Consider the following 18,347-nt stretch of genomic DNA (forward strand, 5'->3'; position numbering starts at 1 on the left):
TCATTTGAAAGGCTTTAATCACCATCAAACTATGAATCATCTAATTCCTCTCTTCCAGAGACAGTCAGTCTACTCTGGATATTAACAAGCACATCAAACATGACAAATCCCAAGCTGGACCCATTCTCTTTCTACCTGCTCATCCTCCTAAGATTCCTACGCCAGTTATGGGAAAATAAAAACAAGTTTGTTGTTTAACGTTGATTCCATTTTGAAAATGAAGCTTTAGAAGTCACTTGTCTTTATTCCCAGTCTGGATCTTCTCAGGCCCTGACTAAACAATCTAATAAGCCTATTCATTTCCTTTTTTATATGCTTCCAGCTGATTTCAGCCTCTGTTTTTACAAAGCATAGTTGAATCTCATCATCCTCTCCCATGGCTACTTCTTTACTTCGTAAGACTGTGCATAATCCAGTCCTGCTACGGCACAACTCTATGCTCCAACCTCAGTCCACCTGACAGAAGTGCCAAGAGTTCTGTCTACAAAGCCATGTTCCTCTTGCTTGTCTTCACATATACTCAAAACTCACTACTGTCAAGTTGAAATTGATTCATAGTTTACCAGCCAACAGTTTTCAAAAGTTGCAAATTGCAGGAGAAGAGATCACCCATCTTTCTCCCAGCTGTTCATGGATTCAAACCACTAGAGAAAACTTTGGGTTAGTTGTGGCAACGTGTTAATTGGGAAGTTCCACCAAACACTGTCCACCATGGGTAGCCATTATTGCATTTGACACATCAGTGTCACAGTTTTTAGCACCACAGCAACCACAAGTTACCTCTCTACAGCAAATGGACAGACCTGTACTAAACCACTTAAAGGTGGTGATTTTAGCAATTTAGAGTCAGTATATTTTCCTAATGCAAACCATTGTTTGATTTAATTGTTGATGATGGGCACTGATAGTGGATCCAAGCAAAAAGAAGCCATCGGTAATAACTTCAGTCTTTGCTCTAACATGATGACTTTTGTCTTCTTAATGTTGAGGTGTAACCCATATTGAATGCTGTAGTCTTTAATCATATTCAGTAAGAGTGAGCTGCTGGGATGTCAGCAGTTATGTATGCTGCATATAGCAGCAGGGAGAAATTTATCCTGCCCATCCTACATCAAGTGATATTTTATAACATCATAACATATTATTTGGTTACTAAAACTGAAGGAAGAAGTTGTGCTACTAGAATATAGCAAGTAGAGGCCAGGAATGATATGATGTCCCTAAACAGTCTCCAGTGTACAGGACAGACCACACAGCACAGAATTCTCTAGCCCAAAATGTCAATAATGTAAGACTGAGAAAGTCTAGCCCATATTGGCCCCTCTGTATGAATTATGATTCATTTCTCTTCCGTCGTTGCACTCCTCCATGAAATTATTCACAGTTATTCACAGTTCCTATCCAAAATGGCACTTTCTGTGGCAAATGCCCCTAACCCAATGTTATTGTTTTCATCGTTAGATGCCATCAAGTCAACCACACCTCACAGCAATACTGTGAACAACAGGGCTGAATCTTGCCCTGTCCTGCACCATCCTCAGATCCCTGTCATGCTCAAACGCATTGTGGTAGTCACTGCATCAATCCACCTCACTGAGGTTTTTTTCTCTTTTGCCAAGTCTTTACCTTTCCCAGAACGATTTCTCTCTCTAAGGACTGAGTTCTCCTGAAAATAAGCCCAAAGTAAGTGAGACAAAGTTCTTACTTCCTAGCCACTAAGAAACACTGTCTTCACTTCCTTCAAGACAGATGTGTTTTTGGGGGGGGGGGTGTAACAAGCCATAATCTTCACCAACACCACAATTAATAATCCACTTATTCTTCTTTGGTCTTCTTTTTTCATTAGTTGTCCAACTTTCACATAGATAAGAAGCAACTAAAAATAGCAAGACTTGGATCAGGAACATCTTGGTCTTTAAAATTGACATTTTGTCCTTTAGAACTTTAGACAGGTCCTTCACAGCACATTTCCTTAATGTAACGTCTTTCATTTATTGATTGCTACTACCAAGGGTGGGAGCTCTGATGGCTTAATGGTAAGAAATTGCACTGCCAACACAAAGATACATGGTTCAAATGTACCAGCTACTCTGCAGGAGAAAGATGGGAAATCGTCTCCTTTGTGATTTTTACTCTCTGAAAACTTACTGGAGGGTCAGCTATCGGTCTGTTTCAACTTAATAGTACAAAACAATAACAACAACCACCAAGGGTATTGATTGACTGTGGATCCAAGTAAAATGTATCCACAATCCAACTAACCCAGTAAACAAGATTAATTCTCATAACATTCTTTATAATTATTTGTTCAAACTTTGTTATATGATTGTTTTGTTCAAGATAACCTTCTCTGTAAATCTCTGTGAAGGCAAAAGCCTTATCTATTCACTACTGTATCTTCTGGTACCTATACACATCTCTTGATTAGTATCTTGATTATGAACATAAAAATAGAAATTTAATCCTAATTTTTTAAAAAAATGCATCTTTTTACATCAGTTTTCATAACTGTTGATTGTCAATGTTTCCACTTCCTATTAACGCTTTAGTGAACGTTAAATTTTAATGTACATTCAGAGAGACCAACCATCTGGAGTTGCACTGAAAATCTCAAGTCCAAGGAAACCTCAGTTATAAGAAAACTGTGACCAAAATCTCAAACTCATCAATCTGGTTCTGATTCATAATGACCTCCATTGTGTTTCCAAAGTTGTAAATCTTTCTAGGAGAAGGTTTCCCTTGTTTCTTTCAAGGAGTAGCTAGCTGGTGGATAAGAATTGTCCACCTTTCAGTTAGCAGTCAATATCTTACATGCTATAAAACCCCACAAAATTTTATTTCAACTTTGTTATATAAGTATAATTTTTAAAATATTTACCAGAGATCTAGTCCTATAGAAAATCCTTAATTGTGTTAATTTCCATGACAATGGTGATGATGATGTTCTATTGCTTCAGATATTGTTATAAAATTCATGAGCTATATAATCTAACTCAAAATCTTTTGTTTTTACTTTGCAAGAAACATGAACCCTTGAATTTGTAACATACTCTTTTAAGAAAAAAAATGTAGACTTAGTAAACATTCTACTTTTATCTGTAAAAAAGAGGATTGTGATATACATGATGTATCTACCAGCTGCTGGCTTGTTCGTACTATGAGCTTCATCAAACTGGTCAAAAGCATGCCTAAAAAAATTTACATTTCCTACTGACATAAACTTTAGTCAAACGAAATGCAATTTCTGAGTCAATATTTTTGCCATTTCACAACTGTTTATATAATAAAGAGCTATTATGTCGTTGATAAAGAGAACAATCTGGAGGACTTTATTATACAATTAGCCATTAACCATATTAAAAGCACTGGTGGGAAGAAATCAGTCATTTTAGAGAGTTGGAGGCTTACATTATTTTTTAAGATGATATGTTTGCATCATTTCACCAAACTAATGGAGTTACAATTTACCCCTGGTACAGATTTACCACGCAACACATTATCATGTGCCCTTAGCTCTGCGGCACCTCTTTTAATGATTAGTTAACTTTAGGATAATGAAGGCCTTATCATATGCCTAATTATCCATGCAGTCCCTAATGGGAGCCTAACTCATTCAGATAAAGTCAGTTTACTGATCTGTTCTCCATTGGGGGGCTAGGGTTAGAGATCTTAAGGAGATATTATGAAAGATAACATATATTAAAAGAATGGTAAATATCCTGTAGATTTGGGATTTGGGCTTCTTGATAAATACTCAAGTTTTTGTCAAAATAGACATAATTCCAAATTAATTACTTCCATATTTTTCCATAAGCATTTGACTATTTTCAAGTGGAACTTTCACAGCTCAGTAACAGATTTTTTTAAATAATCTCCCAAATATTTAATACAGTCTTGGCACCAGCAGCCAGGAAATTAAAAGGCGCATTGCCATGGGAAAGTCTGCTGTTAGGGACCTCTCCAAAGTACTGAAGAGCAATGGTGTCTCTCTGGAGACTAAGGTGCGTCTGATACAGGCTATGGTCTTCGCAATCACTTGTTATGCATCAGAGAGTTGGACAATGACCAAGGAGGATAGAAGGAGAATTGATGCCTTTGAGCTGTGGTGCTGGAGAAGAGTATTGAGAATACCATGGACTGCTAGGAAAACAAACAGATTTGTCCTGGAAAGGGTTAAACCGGGTGGCTCCTTGGAGGCAAGGATTCTGAGGCTCCATCTAACATACTTTGGACATGTTGTGAGGAGAGACCGGTCCTTGGAGAGGAACATCATGCTTGGGAGGGTGGAGGGACAGCGCAGGAGAGGAAGGCCCTCTATGAGGTGGATTGATTCAGTGACTGGGATAATTGGTGGGAGTGTCAGAGACAGTGCGATTGGCACAGGACAGAGCGGAGTTTAGGGCTGTTGTACATAGGGTCGCTATGAGTCGCAAGTGACTCGACGGCACATAACAACAACAACAACAAGATATCTTTAATAATAATCTATAATATTTAATAATACGGAGTACTGTTGGCTGAGTGGTAAGAAGTTGTGCTGCTAACTTGCAGGCATGTGGTTCAAATCCATCAGTTGATCTGGAAGAGAAAGATGGGCAGTCTCCTCTCATGTGATTTGTTCCCTCTCAAAACCCACTGGAGGGTCAGCTATGTGTCGATTCTGACTTGATGGTACTTGTTGTGTACCATCAAACTGGAACCGACCTATAGGTGACCCTCCAGTGGGGTTTAGAGGCAGTAAATTGCAGGAAGGAGATTATCCATCCTTCTCCTGTGGAGCAGCTGGTGACCTCGAACAGTGTCTTCAGAACTGCCGTGCAATTTCTTGCTACTATGCCACCAGAACCCCCTATGATTGTACTTAATGACAACAACTATAGACCAAGAGAGAAAACCATCTGACTGAAGTCAGTGGAGGGCTGCATGGTTTAAAATCAGGGAAGGTATGCAAAAGATTTAACTTTTTATCACATGTACTCAATTTGTATGCTAAGCAGATGAGATGAAAAGTTACATGAAGAAAGAACAGCATCAAGATTGGATACAGATTTATTAACAACCTGCAATATGCAGATGAGTCAACTTTGCTTGCTGCAAGTGAAAAGAATTTGAAGGACTAATTAGCAAAGACCAAAGACTACAGCCTTCAGTGTCAATTACATATCAACTCAAATTAAAATACTTGTTATATTTTAGTTTGATTATTTTAATAAGACCCACAGTGACTCTCTGTTGGGTCTCTAAGACTATAAATCTTTATAGGAGGAGACTGCTCCCCTCAGAGCAGCTGTGGCTTCAAACTTTTGGTCATTAGTATAACTTGTAACACATTACGCCAGACAAAAATTCTCAAAACTAGATCAGTAAACAAGAACATGATAAGTGAATAGATAGATGTTGTTAAGGATTTCATTTCACTTGTGTCCACAATCAATGTCCACAAAGCGGAAGTCAATAAATTAGACAGTAAATTGCATTGGGTAAATCTTCAATACAAGACCTCTTTATAGTGTTAAAATGCAAAGCTGCCATTCTGAAGAATAAGGTGCACCTGACCCACATCATCATGTCATCAATTGCTTCATATACATGGGGGAGCTCTGACAGTGGAGGCAGTGCAACAGTGAGGAGCACTGTTACCCCAAGTCCACCAGTGGTTCTGCAGGAGAAGGATGAGCAGTCTCCTCCCATTATGACTGACAGCCTCGGAAACGTCATGGAGGGTGGTCATGGGTCAGAATCACTTCAAAAGCAATGAGTTTTTAGTCATATATATACATATATGTAAAAGATAAGCAATGAATAAGGAAGTCCAAAAAATAATTTATTCATTTGAGTTATGGTATTTTAGGTAAATTTTGAATATGTACTATCAACTTCTAGAAATATGAACAAATTTGTCTTGGAAGAAGATTATGTATGCCCATTTTGTTATCAAAAGGAACCAACCAGTCTTTACAGAAGAGCATCATACTTGGTAAAGAAGAGAGACACCAAAAAAAAGGAAGAAACTCAACAAGATGGATTGGCATACAGGCTCCAACAATAGGCTCAAATGCAGCAAGCATTTGAAGGATGGTGAAGGACCAGTGTTTGGTTTTGTTGTGCTTTGAGTTGGAACATTATGATATTTCCTTAAAAAAATTAACTATATATTATATGTATTATTTCTATTCTATTCTAGTCTATTATTCTATTCTATTATTCTCTTCTCTTCTCTTCTATTCCATTCCATTCTACTCAACTATGAGTTGGAACAATATGATATTTCCTTAAAAAATAATAACACATATCTAACATTAAAGTATTTGGAAATTTATTCCTCTTAGGCTAATTTGAAGTACAGTAACTCCATAGAAAACTTAAAACTAAAAAAAACCCAAACAAACAAAACACAAAAACACCCTACGAGTTTTGTGTTTGAGCTAATTGGAAGTTGTATAGTAGATCCATTTAAAGAACTAGTATTTGCCACCAAATCTAACTTAGCTGTATCTAAAGTCCTCACTGAAAGTTCTCCTGTGCAGTTATTAGATGCCACCAAGTCAGACCAAACTCACAGATGAAACGTTTGTATAACAAAAAGAAACTTGGCCGGGTCCTTCACAATCCTAATCACTTTGGCCATGCCTAAACCTACTAATGCTGTCACTCTGTCGATACTTAAGGGTCTTCTTGTTCACTGACACTTCATTTATCCAAGCAAAATGTTCTTCTACAGGAACTGGTTTCTTTTGAAAACTTATCCAAAGTGTGTGAAACAAACTTCACCATCTTTGCTTCTGTGGAACATACTGGATGTATTTATTCCAAGACAGATGTTTGTTCTTTTAATAGTCTGCGGTATATTCCATATTGTTTGCTACCACCACAACTGAAAGGCATAAACTCTTCTTCAATCTTCTTATTCACTGTCAAACTTTCACATCCATATGAAACAAATGAAAATAGCATGGCTTGAGTCTGACATACTTGCTCTTTAGCACTTTAAAGAGGCTTCTGTAGTTGATTTTTCCCATTGCTATACATCATTTGATTTCTTGGTGACTGCTTCTATGGGAGTTTCAATAAACAGATACAGCTCTGGATGTGCTTGCTCAATTCTGCCAAGAAATTTAGAAGACAGCTACCTGGCCAAGTAACTAAATGAAGCCATATTTGTGCTTATCCCAGCGGGGGAAAGGTGAGCCAACAGAATGATGAAATTACCAAATCAAGTCACTAATATCACCTGCAAGCAAAATCTTACTAAACATTATCCAAAATATGTTCATATTGAGGGGGGTAAAAACCCCATCACACGCTAACTTCAAGTTAAGTCCAACTCATAGAGACCTTATAATACGGAGTAGAACTGCCCCATAGTTTCCAAAGCTAGAAATCTTTATGAACATGAATTGTCACATCATCTCCCAAAGAGTGGCTGGTAGATTCAAACCACCAACTTTAAATCAGCGGCATAGTGCTCTTCACCACTGTGCTATGATGGCTTCCTGCTAATAAATAACATTTATGTCTACATTTTCCAGCAAGAATTACTAACAGTGAATATTCAGCTTGTAAGACATGTAAGAGCAAATATAAAACAGAGATAAAAATAAGTCTTACCTCATTCTTCAGCTTGCTTCCAGAAAACCTTTAAAACCAGTATAGTTTTCGTTAGTTCAAGAAAATAATAGTTACAGCATTCAAAGAAGTGCACAGGACCTATAAAAGCAGTAACTGCATCTTGTGATTAGTGAAATAAATCTTAAGCAATGTATACTTTTTCAAAGGGATCCAAATCATCTTGATGTACTAGAAACCAAAGTTTTAGAAGATTTTAAAATAGGAGATATTTAAAGGTAAATTATGTTTGAGACAAGCAAAGAACACTTTTGATTAAACATTTGTCTAATATACTGCAAAAAAGAAATTCTGCTAAATAATAGTACTTTCTATAACACATAAAAATAGTGTGATAATAGGGTCATGACAGAGTTGTTGACACAGTCTTCTAGTTTTTTTTCTTTCTGTTTATATTGCTCTATGCTCATTTCTTAGCCTTATTTTGAACACAGCAATTTTTTTAATAAAATGGTAATGTCAATTGACAGAAATTAAACTACTTTTGTTCTTCTTTAGAATTGAGAGACATTCACATATATCGTTTTTGTTGTTGTGTGCTATAGAGTCAGAACTAACTCAAAGCTGACCCTCCAGAGACACCATGCAGGAGGAGACTGCCAATCTTCATCCCACAGAGCAGTGTGTGGATTCTGCTTACCTTGGGGTTGGCAGGACAACTCTTGGTCACTAGCCACTAGACCTCCCTTCATACATGTTAGTACATGCATTAGCACATATTAAATACAAGACAGCTTTTACTCTGCCCTTTCTGATAAGATTATAGATGATAATTATGTGTTTAAGGAGCTGAAGTCCCACTTAGGCATAACAGACCTGGACTCTGGGGTTGTAGCTGTAGAAATTAATTCCTACATGAAGCCCCTATCAAATATCTGACACTCATCTTCTAGATAACTGTACTATCAACACAAAAACACAAGGAAAGCTTGTTCAATGTTTACTTAACACATTTTGGCACTACATGAAAATTAGCTTTCACTGATGAAAATTAGTCTATGATATAGTATAAGTACATAATTTTCTCCAGGTTCTTCTATTTCTACACTCAGTAAAACACGATCACATGGTTTACCTTGACCCACAGAGTCTCTCAACTATCAAAGTGTTAATTTCAATTTGCTGGACAATCTCTCACAGCTGGCAATGTCAACTGCTATGATTAATAGAAAATATCCCCTTGAATATGGCTCCCAGGACATGGGCCATACCCGTCATATTTTAGTACACCTCTGTTGGGCTCCAGCGTTAGTCTGAGCCTCGCCCATCAATCTAGCATCTCGGGCATCTAGCCTATGTATATCTTTTACAGTGAGTAGTGGGTGTTACTGTGACTATTCTACTTGTAATATCTGAATTCATCTTTGTACAGTGCAAATGGGAAGTTTTCTTTTCCCACAACATAATTTTAAAATTTTAAAGATTTTAAAAAGTAATTGTTGCTTTCTCAGAGCTCATATCAGCTCTTGTTAAGACATACCTTAAGGAAGTCTCTTTAGATATAGATGTATTCAAATGTCCAGTATTTAAAAGATCTATCTTTTATTTCATTGCGTGACATTTTATCTGCTTCTTCCCCAATCAATAACCTCTTCCTCAAATGCAATAGCACCATGGAGCAAAATGTTCTTTATACTCCTTTGTGTTTTCAGTTCATAGAAACCAAGACAGAACAGGAGCTTTGTTTTATACTAAGGTACACTTATATTTAAAGTATATGTGAATAGGGATGATTATAATAAATTTTATCTCTCTCACTCTGGTCTTGTACACAGATTTTTCTCTAGGGAGAAAGAGACATTTTTTTAATTTTTTACTTTTAACTTATTGCATCTAGCCTAAAATGAATTTAAATTTATAAGTAAGCACTGATTTCAAAGCATTTCTCCTCCCTGATCTCTCCTTTTTCATCTCTCTGGGTCAGCTAGTTCACCACTAATTTCTCATAAATTAATTCAAATTTGACCACTAATCCTGTGCACACAATTGTAAATATTCATACAGAGTTGAAGTTAAAAATCTGACGAGCAAAAAACAAACATTTCAATAAGGAAAATTGATAACTAAGTTTATTCAACAGATATCTTGCATATTTAAAGAAATATGAAAACTTTTCTCGAAGATAGCAAAACTCTTACCTTGTGAGACCCTTTCCAGAATACACGGAGTGGTAGTACGCACTGCTCTCTTTGATGCCAATTCCATAATAATGATACCTAGAGCAAGGACAGGAACCAGCTCTGTGTTAAAGAATGAGATACTTGAAGAGGGAGGGGGGAAATCTAACATATATTTGAAATAAGTCACAAGCAATAACAGTAATTTCTTCATTACCTTCCTTTCCTAACATTTTCAAGTAGCATCTTAATATGCTTATTCCCTTCTCTGGCCATCACTGACCATACTTATGGTAATATTTCTGCCTCTAGGATCATACCTTTTCAACCTGTATGCAGAACAGATCATCCAGGAGGCTAGGCTCTATGATACAATCCTGCTTGCTGAAACTGAGGACGACCTGAAGCACTTGCTGCAGATGGTCAAGGACTGCAGCCTTCAGTATGGACTGAGGCTCAATGTCAAGAAGACAAAGATTCTCACCACTGGACCAATTGGCAGCACCAAGGTGGATGGTGAAGAGATTGAGATTGTTCACAGCTTTAGTCTACTTGGCTCTACAATCAACACTCTTGGCACCAGCAGCCAGGAAATTAAGACATATGGTGATGGGAAGTCTGCTGTTAAAGACTTCTCCAAAGTACTGAAGAGCACATATCATGTATGAGAACCATGCTCATGCATGGGATTACACATCAAGCATGTGACCTTTTTAAATTTTTTTATTATTATTTATTATGTGTGTACCATCAAATCAGATCTGACTGGTACAGGAGGGGATTGCCCCTCCTTTTCAGTAGAGCATCTTGTGAAGCATGTGACCTTTTAAAAGATCTTTTTTCTTATAATGATGGAGAAACCAAATATATTGTAGTTTTCACTTTGAACTTTTGTAGAACAACAGGGGGAAACATCTATTTATATGATGAATCAATAGAAATATAGCACATAGAAAGCATTAGAAATTATTTGCTATAAATATGTCAATAAATGATGGATCACAAGACAAGTGTTATAACTCATCCATTCTCCAAGTTGTGGCTTATTCTAAACTGCAGGTTCCTGGCACAATGCACACCCAAAAAAAACATTGCAAATCTGTACAAAAGCTAGTAAAAACAGAATGAATTTCAACTGTAATTCCATGTTCTTTTATACTTTGTTTATTCTAAAGATTTTCTATTTCAAATAATATTTTACCCATTAACTGGGTCAATATATGTTCTATATTGCTTTAAAAAGTAATAATAATTTCTTTTTTTTATTTCTTATTTCCAATTTTTCTCTCAATATGCAAATAATATTTCACCATGATGAAATGGCCAGATTTAGGACAAGTTAAATTGTCTGTTAAAGCAATGTAAGAGGTTAAAAAGAGTATAATGTTTTAAAAGAGTACAAGTTAAAAAGAGAGCAATAAATTCAGCAAATATAAACTAGGGCACTTACTATGTCTTAAGCACTCTGTTATTCATAAATATAATGATGAAGAAAATAATAATGGATAATCAAGTAAAAAATGTGTTCTTTTGAATTTTATTCTAGTTTGTGAACCTCTAAGCCAAATAACCTACTAATAATGTTAATGGGTAGGGATCTCTCGTTACTTAGTGGTAAGGTGTTGTGATGCCAACCCAAAGGCAATTGGTTCAAATCCACCAGCTGCTCCACAGGAGAAAGATGGGCAATTTCTTCCCAAGTGATTTATTACCTGTTGGCAAGTCACCTATGAACTGATTCCAACTTGACTGTACATAACAACAGCATTAATGGGTCTCCAGCACTGTTCTGAAAAATGTCTTAGCATTTTAAAATGCAATATCGTTTAGGACTCAATAAATACTGTTGTTGTTGTTGTGATGTATCCTCAGGTCGGAACTGACTCCTAATTGACCGTCCAAGGGGTTTTCGAAGCAGTAAATCACATGGGAGGAGACTGCCTGTCTTTCTCTTGCAGAGTAGCTGCTGAAGTACATGCCTTGGAGCTGGCAGTGCTATTCTTTACCACAAAGCCACCAGATATTCCTCAATAAATACTAGCTGATAATAACTGAGGTAAGATTCAAATCAGATATGTCAAGCTTTACACGGCACTCTTTATTTCAAAAGACAATGTCATCTGCGCATTCAAGTGCAAAAGTTCCATTTTTGTGCATGTGTAATTTTACATCTCAGTTTTTTACAATGAATATAGTTAAATGTCTGTACTCAAGCATCTATCCTTTTATTTTAATATGAATCATAGTCAGCACTGACAACATGAATCATAAAGATGCACCATTGATCTGAATGTTTCATACTTAACATTCCACATAAAATCTCTCCCTAGACTATCCACTATCTATAATAGGAAACCTATAAATGTGAATAAATGAGTGGATATCATGAAAAAAAGTTTGAAAACATCCATGTGTCCTGAGGACAACTATATAAATTAGAAATTGTCAGTTAAAGGCTTAAACAATTTTAAACTTCATAGAGACTAAATTATCTCTTGCCTGATATGATGCAAATCTATTTTAGATTTTACCTCCAGATTTGAAAAACCCTAAAACACTAATCTTGGAAAATATTCAACAATAAAGGATTGGAAACCCAACTTCTTAATAAACTTTCATTAAAATCTCAATTTTTAAAAAAGCAAACACCTAAAACACTAATCTCACTGTTGTGGTTATTATTGTTGTGTACCCTTGAGTCAGAACCAATCCATAGCTGATCCTCCAGCAGGTTTTCAGAGGCAGTTAATCACAAAGGAGATTTCCCATCTTTCTCCTGCAAGGCAGCTGGTGGATTAAAACTGTGTTCCTTCGGGATTGCAGTGCAGCTTCTTATCACTATTGGTAAGTGTGTTTGTGACTCATAGCAACTCTACATACAACAGCCCTGAACCGTGCTCTATCCTGAGCCAACCTTACTGTCCTTAACACCCTCATTACCTACCCTCTTTACCTGGGTCTTACCACTAGGTCACCAGAAATCCCACTCTAAGTACTATATTAATTTTTATTTTGCTATTAGGATCACTCATTCTCTAGAAATAACTTATACTGTTTTATCTTGTTGAATTCTCCACAGAAATACCCTTCTTCTATCTTGTGATAATTTCTTACATACCAGGGAAAGCTAGATACTCTGTTTTCGCATTCTCTCTTGGTAATTTATCTCTGTAACTTTACCCTTTATATCATTTGAATAAGTGGTTCCAGTTTCCTCTCCTCTACTAACCTATTAAGATTTGAAGGAAGAGGATTTCACCTCTTTCTGTAATGTTTTTCACCTTAAAATTGTTGTCAAGAAAATCCCTCAAGCATTTATTGGAGGAGTTAATGCTAGAAATTCCAAAACTGATAAAATAGAAGTCCTCTTAAAGCTGATTGTTTTCAATAACCATGACATTGTTGTTGTTATTGTTGTTCTGTGCTACCAAGTCAACTACAACTTATAGAGACCTTTGAACAAAGTATCTAAACCTTGCCCTATCCTCTAGATCTCTGAGGCTCTTGATTCCATTGTTACAGTAACTGTGTCAACGCATCTCGTTAAGTGGGGCTTCGTCTCTCTCCGAATCTTCCCCTTTCCCAACATGATGTGTTTTTTCAAGGACTGACTCAAACACTATGCATTTTCAAGTTGCAAATGAAAAATCAGCATGGAGCAAAATTTTATATACACAGAACCACTGTTTATAAAGTGCACGATGTCCGTGCAGTTAAGTGGAGAGGTGGTTGCTAGGAATAGAAACTCGACTCCTTGTAGTGACTATGGTGTTAAGTTAGCACGTTTCAAAGCTAGTTTCTTCCGGAACTGATGAAATCATCTTTTTCTTTTAATCTTTCTGTTAGTTTAACTGGATACACACTATTATCTGAGTGGTGAGTTAGTGCCTGAAAACAGAGAGGAGATAATAAATGAACAGCTCTCTGTCTTCTTTAACAGCTGAAAATAAGCCTCATAAGGCCTGGCAGAGTGATTTCATGCAATATATATGTTTATTTTTCATTTCATTGCTAATATTTTAGACCATTTTGTTGCTAATACATTTTCTCATAAAAATTTGTTATGAAATATTTTCCAAAAATATTCAAAAATTGTCATCGGAACAAACACTGGTGCATAGTAAATAAAAAGTGATGTTAACCTTACCATAGGATGTGAGTGGTTTAATTTACATACTGTTACTAAGTACCTATCTGTAAATTAATCTGACTAAAAATACCCAGATGCATCAGAATTTTTTACTACTACTTAATTATTCACTCATTTTCAGTAAGTGAAATGCATGATAAATGCTAAAAAATCCTGTATTCAGCTAATTTCTCTAAGAAGGTACTTGTTTTATAAATGTAGCCTAATAAAATTGTGTTCATTCATTAATATCGACTGTTCTTAGCCTTTGTCAAGTGACAGCTATCACTTACAATTTTGGAATAAAGTACAATAATTAATGTATGTCAACATCTTAAAATGAACATGTTATAAAAATATAAGATTTTTAATAGGACAAATGAAATTATTGCTGCTCTTTTTTACAACTAAAATATTTACACTGTGTCTAATACTTTTCTTCATTTGCTGATCAATTTATAGCTACACTTACATTTCATCTCTTCCATTTTAGTCATGAAACAGAATTGCTGAAACATATGTTCCCCTGAGCTAGTAGCCCTGATGTTCGTTTACACTACGCAAATGATACCTGATAAGGAAATGATGGGATTAAGCTGTTCAGGGACTTGCAATAACTTGCTATGATAAGAGCAGCTGCCATATCAGTTTTATTAACTTACTAAATCACTACTAATAAAATAAGATAATAGCTTTTGTCCATCTCGTCTAAAAACCAAGATTTAACTGATCAAAGTCTACAAGAAATTAAACTGTAACTTCAAATCAGTCTACCATGCACATAAAACCTCTTAGGTGGTCTCCACCTGGTCCTCCTTCACTCTGCTGAGTTATTCGAGCATGGGTGGGACACAGGCTCGTTCCCCTCATTGCTGTATCCTTGTGTCTCATTAGCACCTTCACACTCAATAAAATTCTAGTTCAATAAATGAGTATTAATATTAAACATTTCATGGTAAGTATCTTGCAATTTGCATTTTAGATCCCCTTTAGTACTATATTTAGTTCATCAATATAAATGGATTTATAATTCTTGATGTATACCTACTCATCATTTCTCTATTAATGTCTGGCAATAAAGAACACAATCATACAGGCTCAAGATGAACACCGGCAGTTACAGTTATGGTTATGAGTCAGCAGCTTGGAAATTATGTAATGATGTTATCTGGCAATTGGCCTAGTGGCAAGAAGCTGCACTGCAATTCCAAAGGCATATAGTTCGAGGCCACCAGCTGCTCTGGGAGAGAAGGATGGGCAGTCTCCTCCCCTGAGATTAATTGCCTCTGAAAACCCACCAGAGGGTCAACTATGGGTTGGTTCTGACTCTATAGTACACAGCAATAATCTGCCAGCTGTGGAACAATGTAGTCTGGCAGTTACATACTGATGTAGGAACCTTCTGTTTATTAGCTGATGTGGACATCCTCCATTTTCAATTAATGCCAATTTTTGTAATAATAAGGTAGATTCTTAGAACCTAATCATGTCAACGAGTGGGAAATGAGTGTAATACCATTGATACCACATAAAAGATACAAGATTTACTTTTCAGTAGGGACACTGTTTTCCTGGGGTTTTTTTGCATTTTTGTTTATTCAAAATCTAATTTAAAAAATAATACAGAAAAAATATAAACTTTTGGCATTGCTAAATTAAAGTGTGAAAAGGAAGGAAACTAAAAGCAGAGTCAGTTTTCACTTGATACTGGGTGTATATGGAATCTGGCATTGGGCTTGCTGGTTCTTGACAGGAAGGAGAATGCAAAAGTGGAGGAAGGGGTACAGATGCTATTTGTCAATGTCACCTGCAAACTGGATATCCCCAAAGTATGCTTAAGTTAGCCTTTTGACTTGTAACCATCAGCAACCATTTGTAACTTTCCTAAGTGAAACACTGGACTTGGCACTGGACATAAATATTCCATTTTTAATTTTTTATAATTTTGACAGCAGATGCTGTCTGGCCATTCATAGTGATTCTGTTTAGATTTATGCTTTTAATATATGTGTGTTGTAAGTAATTTCTCTCCTTTTTTTTATGACTACATTCTTTGCTTCAGTTTTCACTTTTTAATGAGAAGAAGACGTGACACCAGCACAAAGTGACTGTTCTGAGGATGGATCATTGTAACACTTAGAACTAGAGAAACTGGTAAGACACTCAAAAGACACCCATACCCAACCTCTAGATGTGACTAACCAGCCATCTTTTAGGGAGCTCTGGTGGCATCACCCATAGGGAGGCTTACTGCTATCCTTAAAGGCTTTGCCTCTCAAGCAGCTTGGATCCACCAAGCTCCAAGGGAAAAACAAGGATAATCTCCTGTGTGATTTGCAGCCTTGGAAGAACCCAGCTGAGGGCCAGGCAGGAGTTGTTTCCCACTCAGTGGTGATGAGATTAAGTTAACTCTCTCTCTATACGAAGCTGCTCTCATGGCCTAGTGGCAAGAAGCTGCACTTCAATTCATAAGGCAGGTGGTTCAAGGCCACCAAGAAAGGAGAATGATGGACAACCTCCTCTTCAGCCATTAAGTGCCTCTGAAAACCCACAGGAGAGTCAGCTACAGGCCAGCTCCAACTCTATGGTGCACAACAACTACAACAACAGTGGTGCAGTGCTTAGAGTGCTCAGTTACCAACTGGAAGACCAAATACAGCCTCTCCTAGAGAGAAACATGCAACCATCTTGGAAACCCAATGAAGCCCTTCTACTCTGTCTTATAGGGGTCAATAAGAACCAGAATCAATTCAATAGCAATAAATAGGTTTGTTGGTTTTGGGTGGTTTTTGTTGTTGTTGTTTTGAGGGGGTTTTGGTAGTCAACTCATAGACTCATAGATCAATGATTTCCAGTTTTTTAATTTCATACATGGTCAAGTAAAATTTTGTGAGTGCTACTCTTCTATGAACCTCAAAGTTGTGCAATTAAGTCCCTAGGACATTGAAAAAAATTTTAATCAATTGTGATTCATGAGACTATGGGGAGTTTGCCACTAAGATTGTTAGTTTTCTGTAAATAATAACTGGGAGTCGCAACTAAAATAATTGGACATATACCAGCTAGTCTTTAAGGATTTTGTAAAAACTGAGAATACATTTTTTAAATAACTATCATATGAATAGTTATAGATAAGAAGCTGAGCTGCAATCCTGAAGGCACATGGTTCGAGGTCACCAGCTGCTCTGCAGGAAAAAGATGGGCAATCTCTTCCCATGTGAAAATCTGCTGGAGGGTCAGCTATGAGTCGGTTCCCACTGGAACTCGACAGCACATAACAACACACTGTGTGTGTGTGTGTGTGTGTGTGTGTGTACACCATTCCCCTCTCTTCCTCAGTGCTGTTGAATAGGGACTCATTCACAGCTGACCCTCCATTAAATCTAAATTGTATGGCAAGAAACTGCCGTCTCTCTCCCTCAGAGTTGCTGTTGGTTCCAAATCACTAGTGAGGAAGTAGAAGCACAACTTCCTATGAGCCACCAGAAATCTCTAATATACCATGCAAAGAAATTAAAATTTAACACTCTGATTGCCAGGATAGACTCTTGTGTGTCAGGAAGTGTGAGGATGGCACAGGACAGAACAAGGTTTAGATCTTTTGTTCATAGGGTTGCTATGAACCCTGTCAATACAAATACATTTGTATTTTTTAAATCATTAAATATTTATTGTTGTTGGTAGGTGCCATTGAATTGACTGCAATTCAAAGCAACCCTATGTACAATAGCTCTGAAACCTGCCCTATCATGAGCCAGTCTCACTGATTCTGACACACATACTCCCATGATCCCAGTCACTGAGTCAATTCATCTCATCAAGGGTCTTTATCTCCTGTATTGTCCTGCCACCCTTCCAACCATGATGTCCCTCTCCAAGAACTGATCCCTGCTCATAACATGCCAAAAGTATGTGAGACAGAGCTTCATAATCCTTGGCTCCAAGGAGAAACTTGGTTTATCCCTCTCCAGGACAGACCTGTTTGTTCTCTTTGGCAACAAGGTCTTGAGAGAAGATGTTCAACACTTTTCTCCAGAGCCACAACTCAAAGGCAGCTATTCTTCTATCATCCTTGGTCAATGTCCAGCTCTCTGATGCATAGCAAGTAACTGTGAAGACCATAGCCTGGATTAGGCATATCATAGAGTCCAGATGGACACCGTTGCTCTTTAATATTCTGGAGAGGTCCCTGACAGCAGATTTTCCCAATGCAATTTGTCTTTTGATTTCCTGACTGCTACTACCAAGAGAGTTGATTGTGGAATCAAGCAAGCTAAAATTGTTAACAATCTCAATCTCTTCTCTGTCTATCTTGATGCTACAAATTGACATATTTAAGTGACCCAACAGAGTGTGAAAATCATCGAACAACATCATTGATATCACATGCAATCAAGATTCTGCTGAAAATTATCAAAAAATGTTTGGAACAATATGTCAACAGAGAACTGCCAGATGTGTAGGCTGGATTTAGA

At 36.9% G+C, this 18,347-nt stretch overlaps 1 protein-coding gene across 1 annotated transcript in view; it reads right to left on the minus strand.

The window, feature by feature from the left end:
- Positions 1–18,347, minus strand: part of RFX6 (regulatory factor X, 6) — a 71,597-nt gene that overhangs the window by 37,859 nt on the left and 15,391 nt on the right. Inside the window, exons 5-6 of the mRNA XM_006879007.1 lie at positions 9,765–9,842; positions 7,609–7,636 (exon numbers count right to left, since the gene is read on the minus strand). Coding sequence (XP_006879069.1) covers positions 7,609–7,636; positions 9,765–9,842 — 106 coding nt within the window. The remainder of the gene's footprint in view (positions 1–7,608; positions 7,637–9,764; positions 9,843–18,347) is intronic.

The sequence above is a fragment of the Elephantulus edwardii genome, unplaced genomic scaffold (assembly GCF_000299155.1).
Source record: "Elephantulus edwardii isolate Elephantulus edwardi_28Jun2011 unplaced genomic scaffold, EleEdw1.0 scaffold00002, whole genome shotgun sequence".
In the NCBI taxonomy this organism is placed as follows: domain Eukaryota; kingdom Metazoa; phylum Chordata; class Mammalia; order Macroscelidea; family Macroscelididae; genus Elephantulus; species Elephantulus edwardii.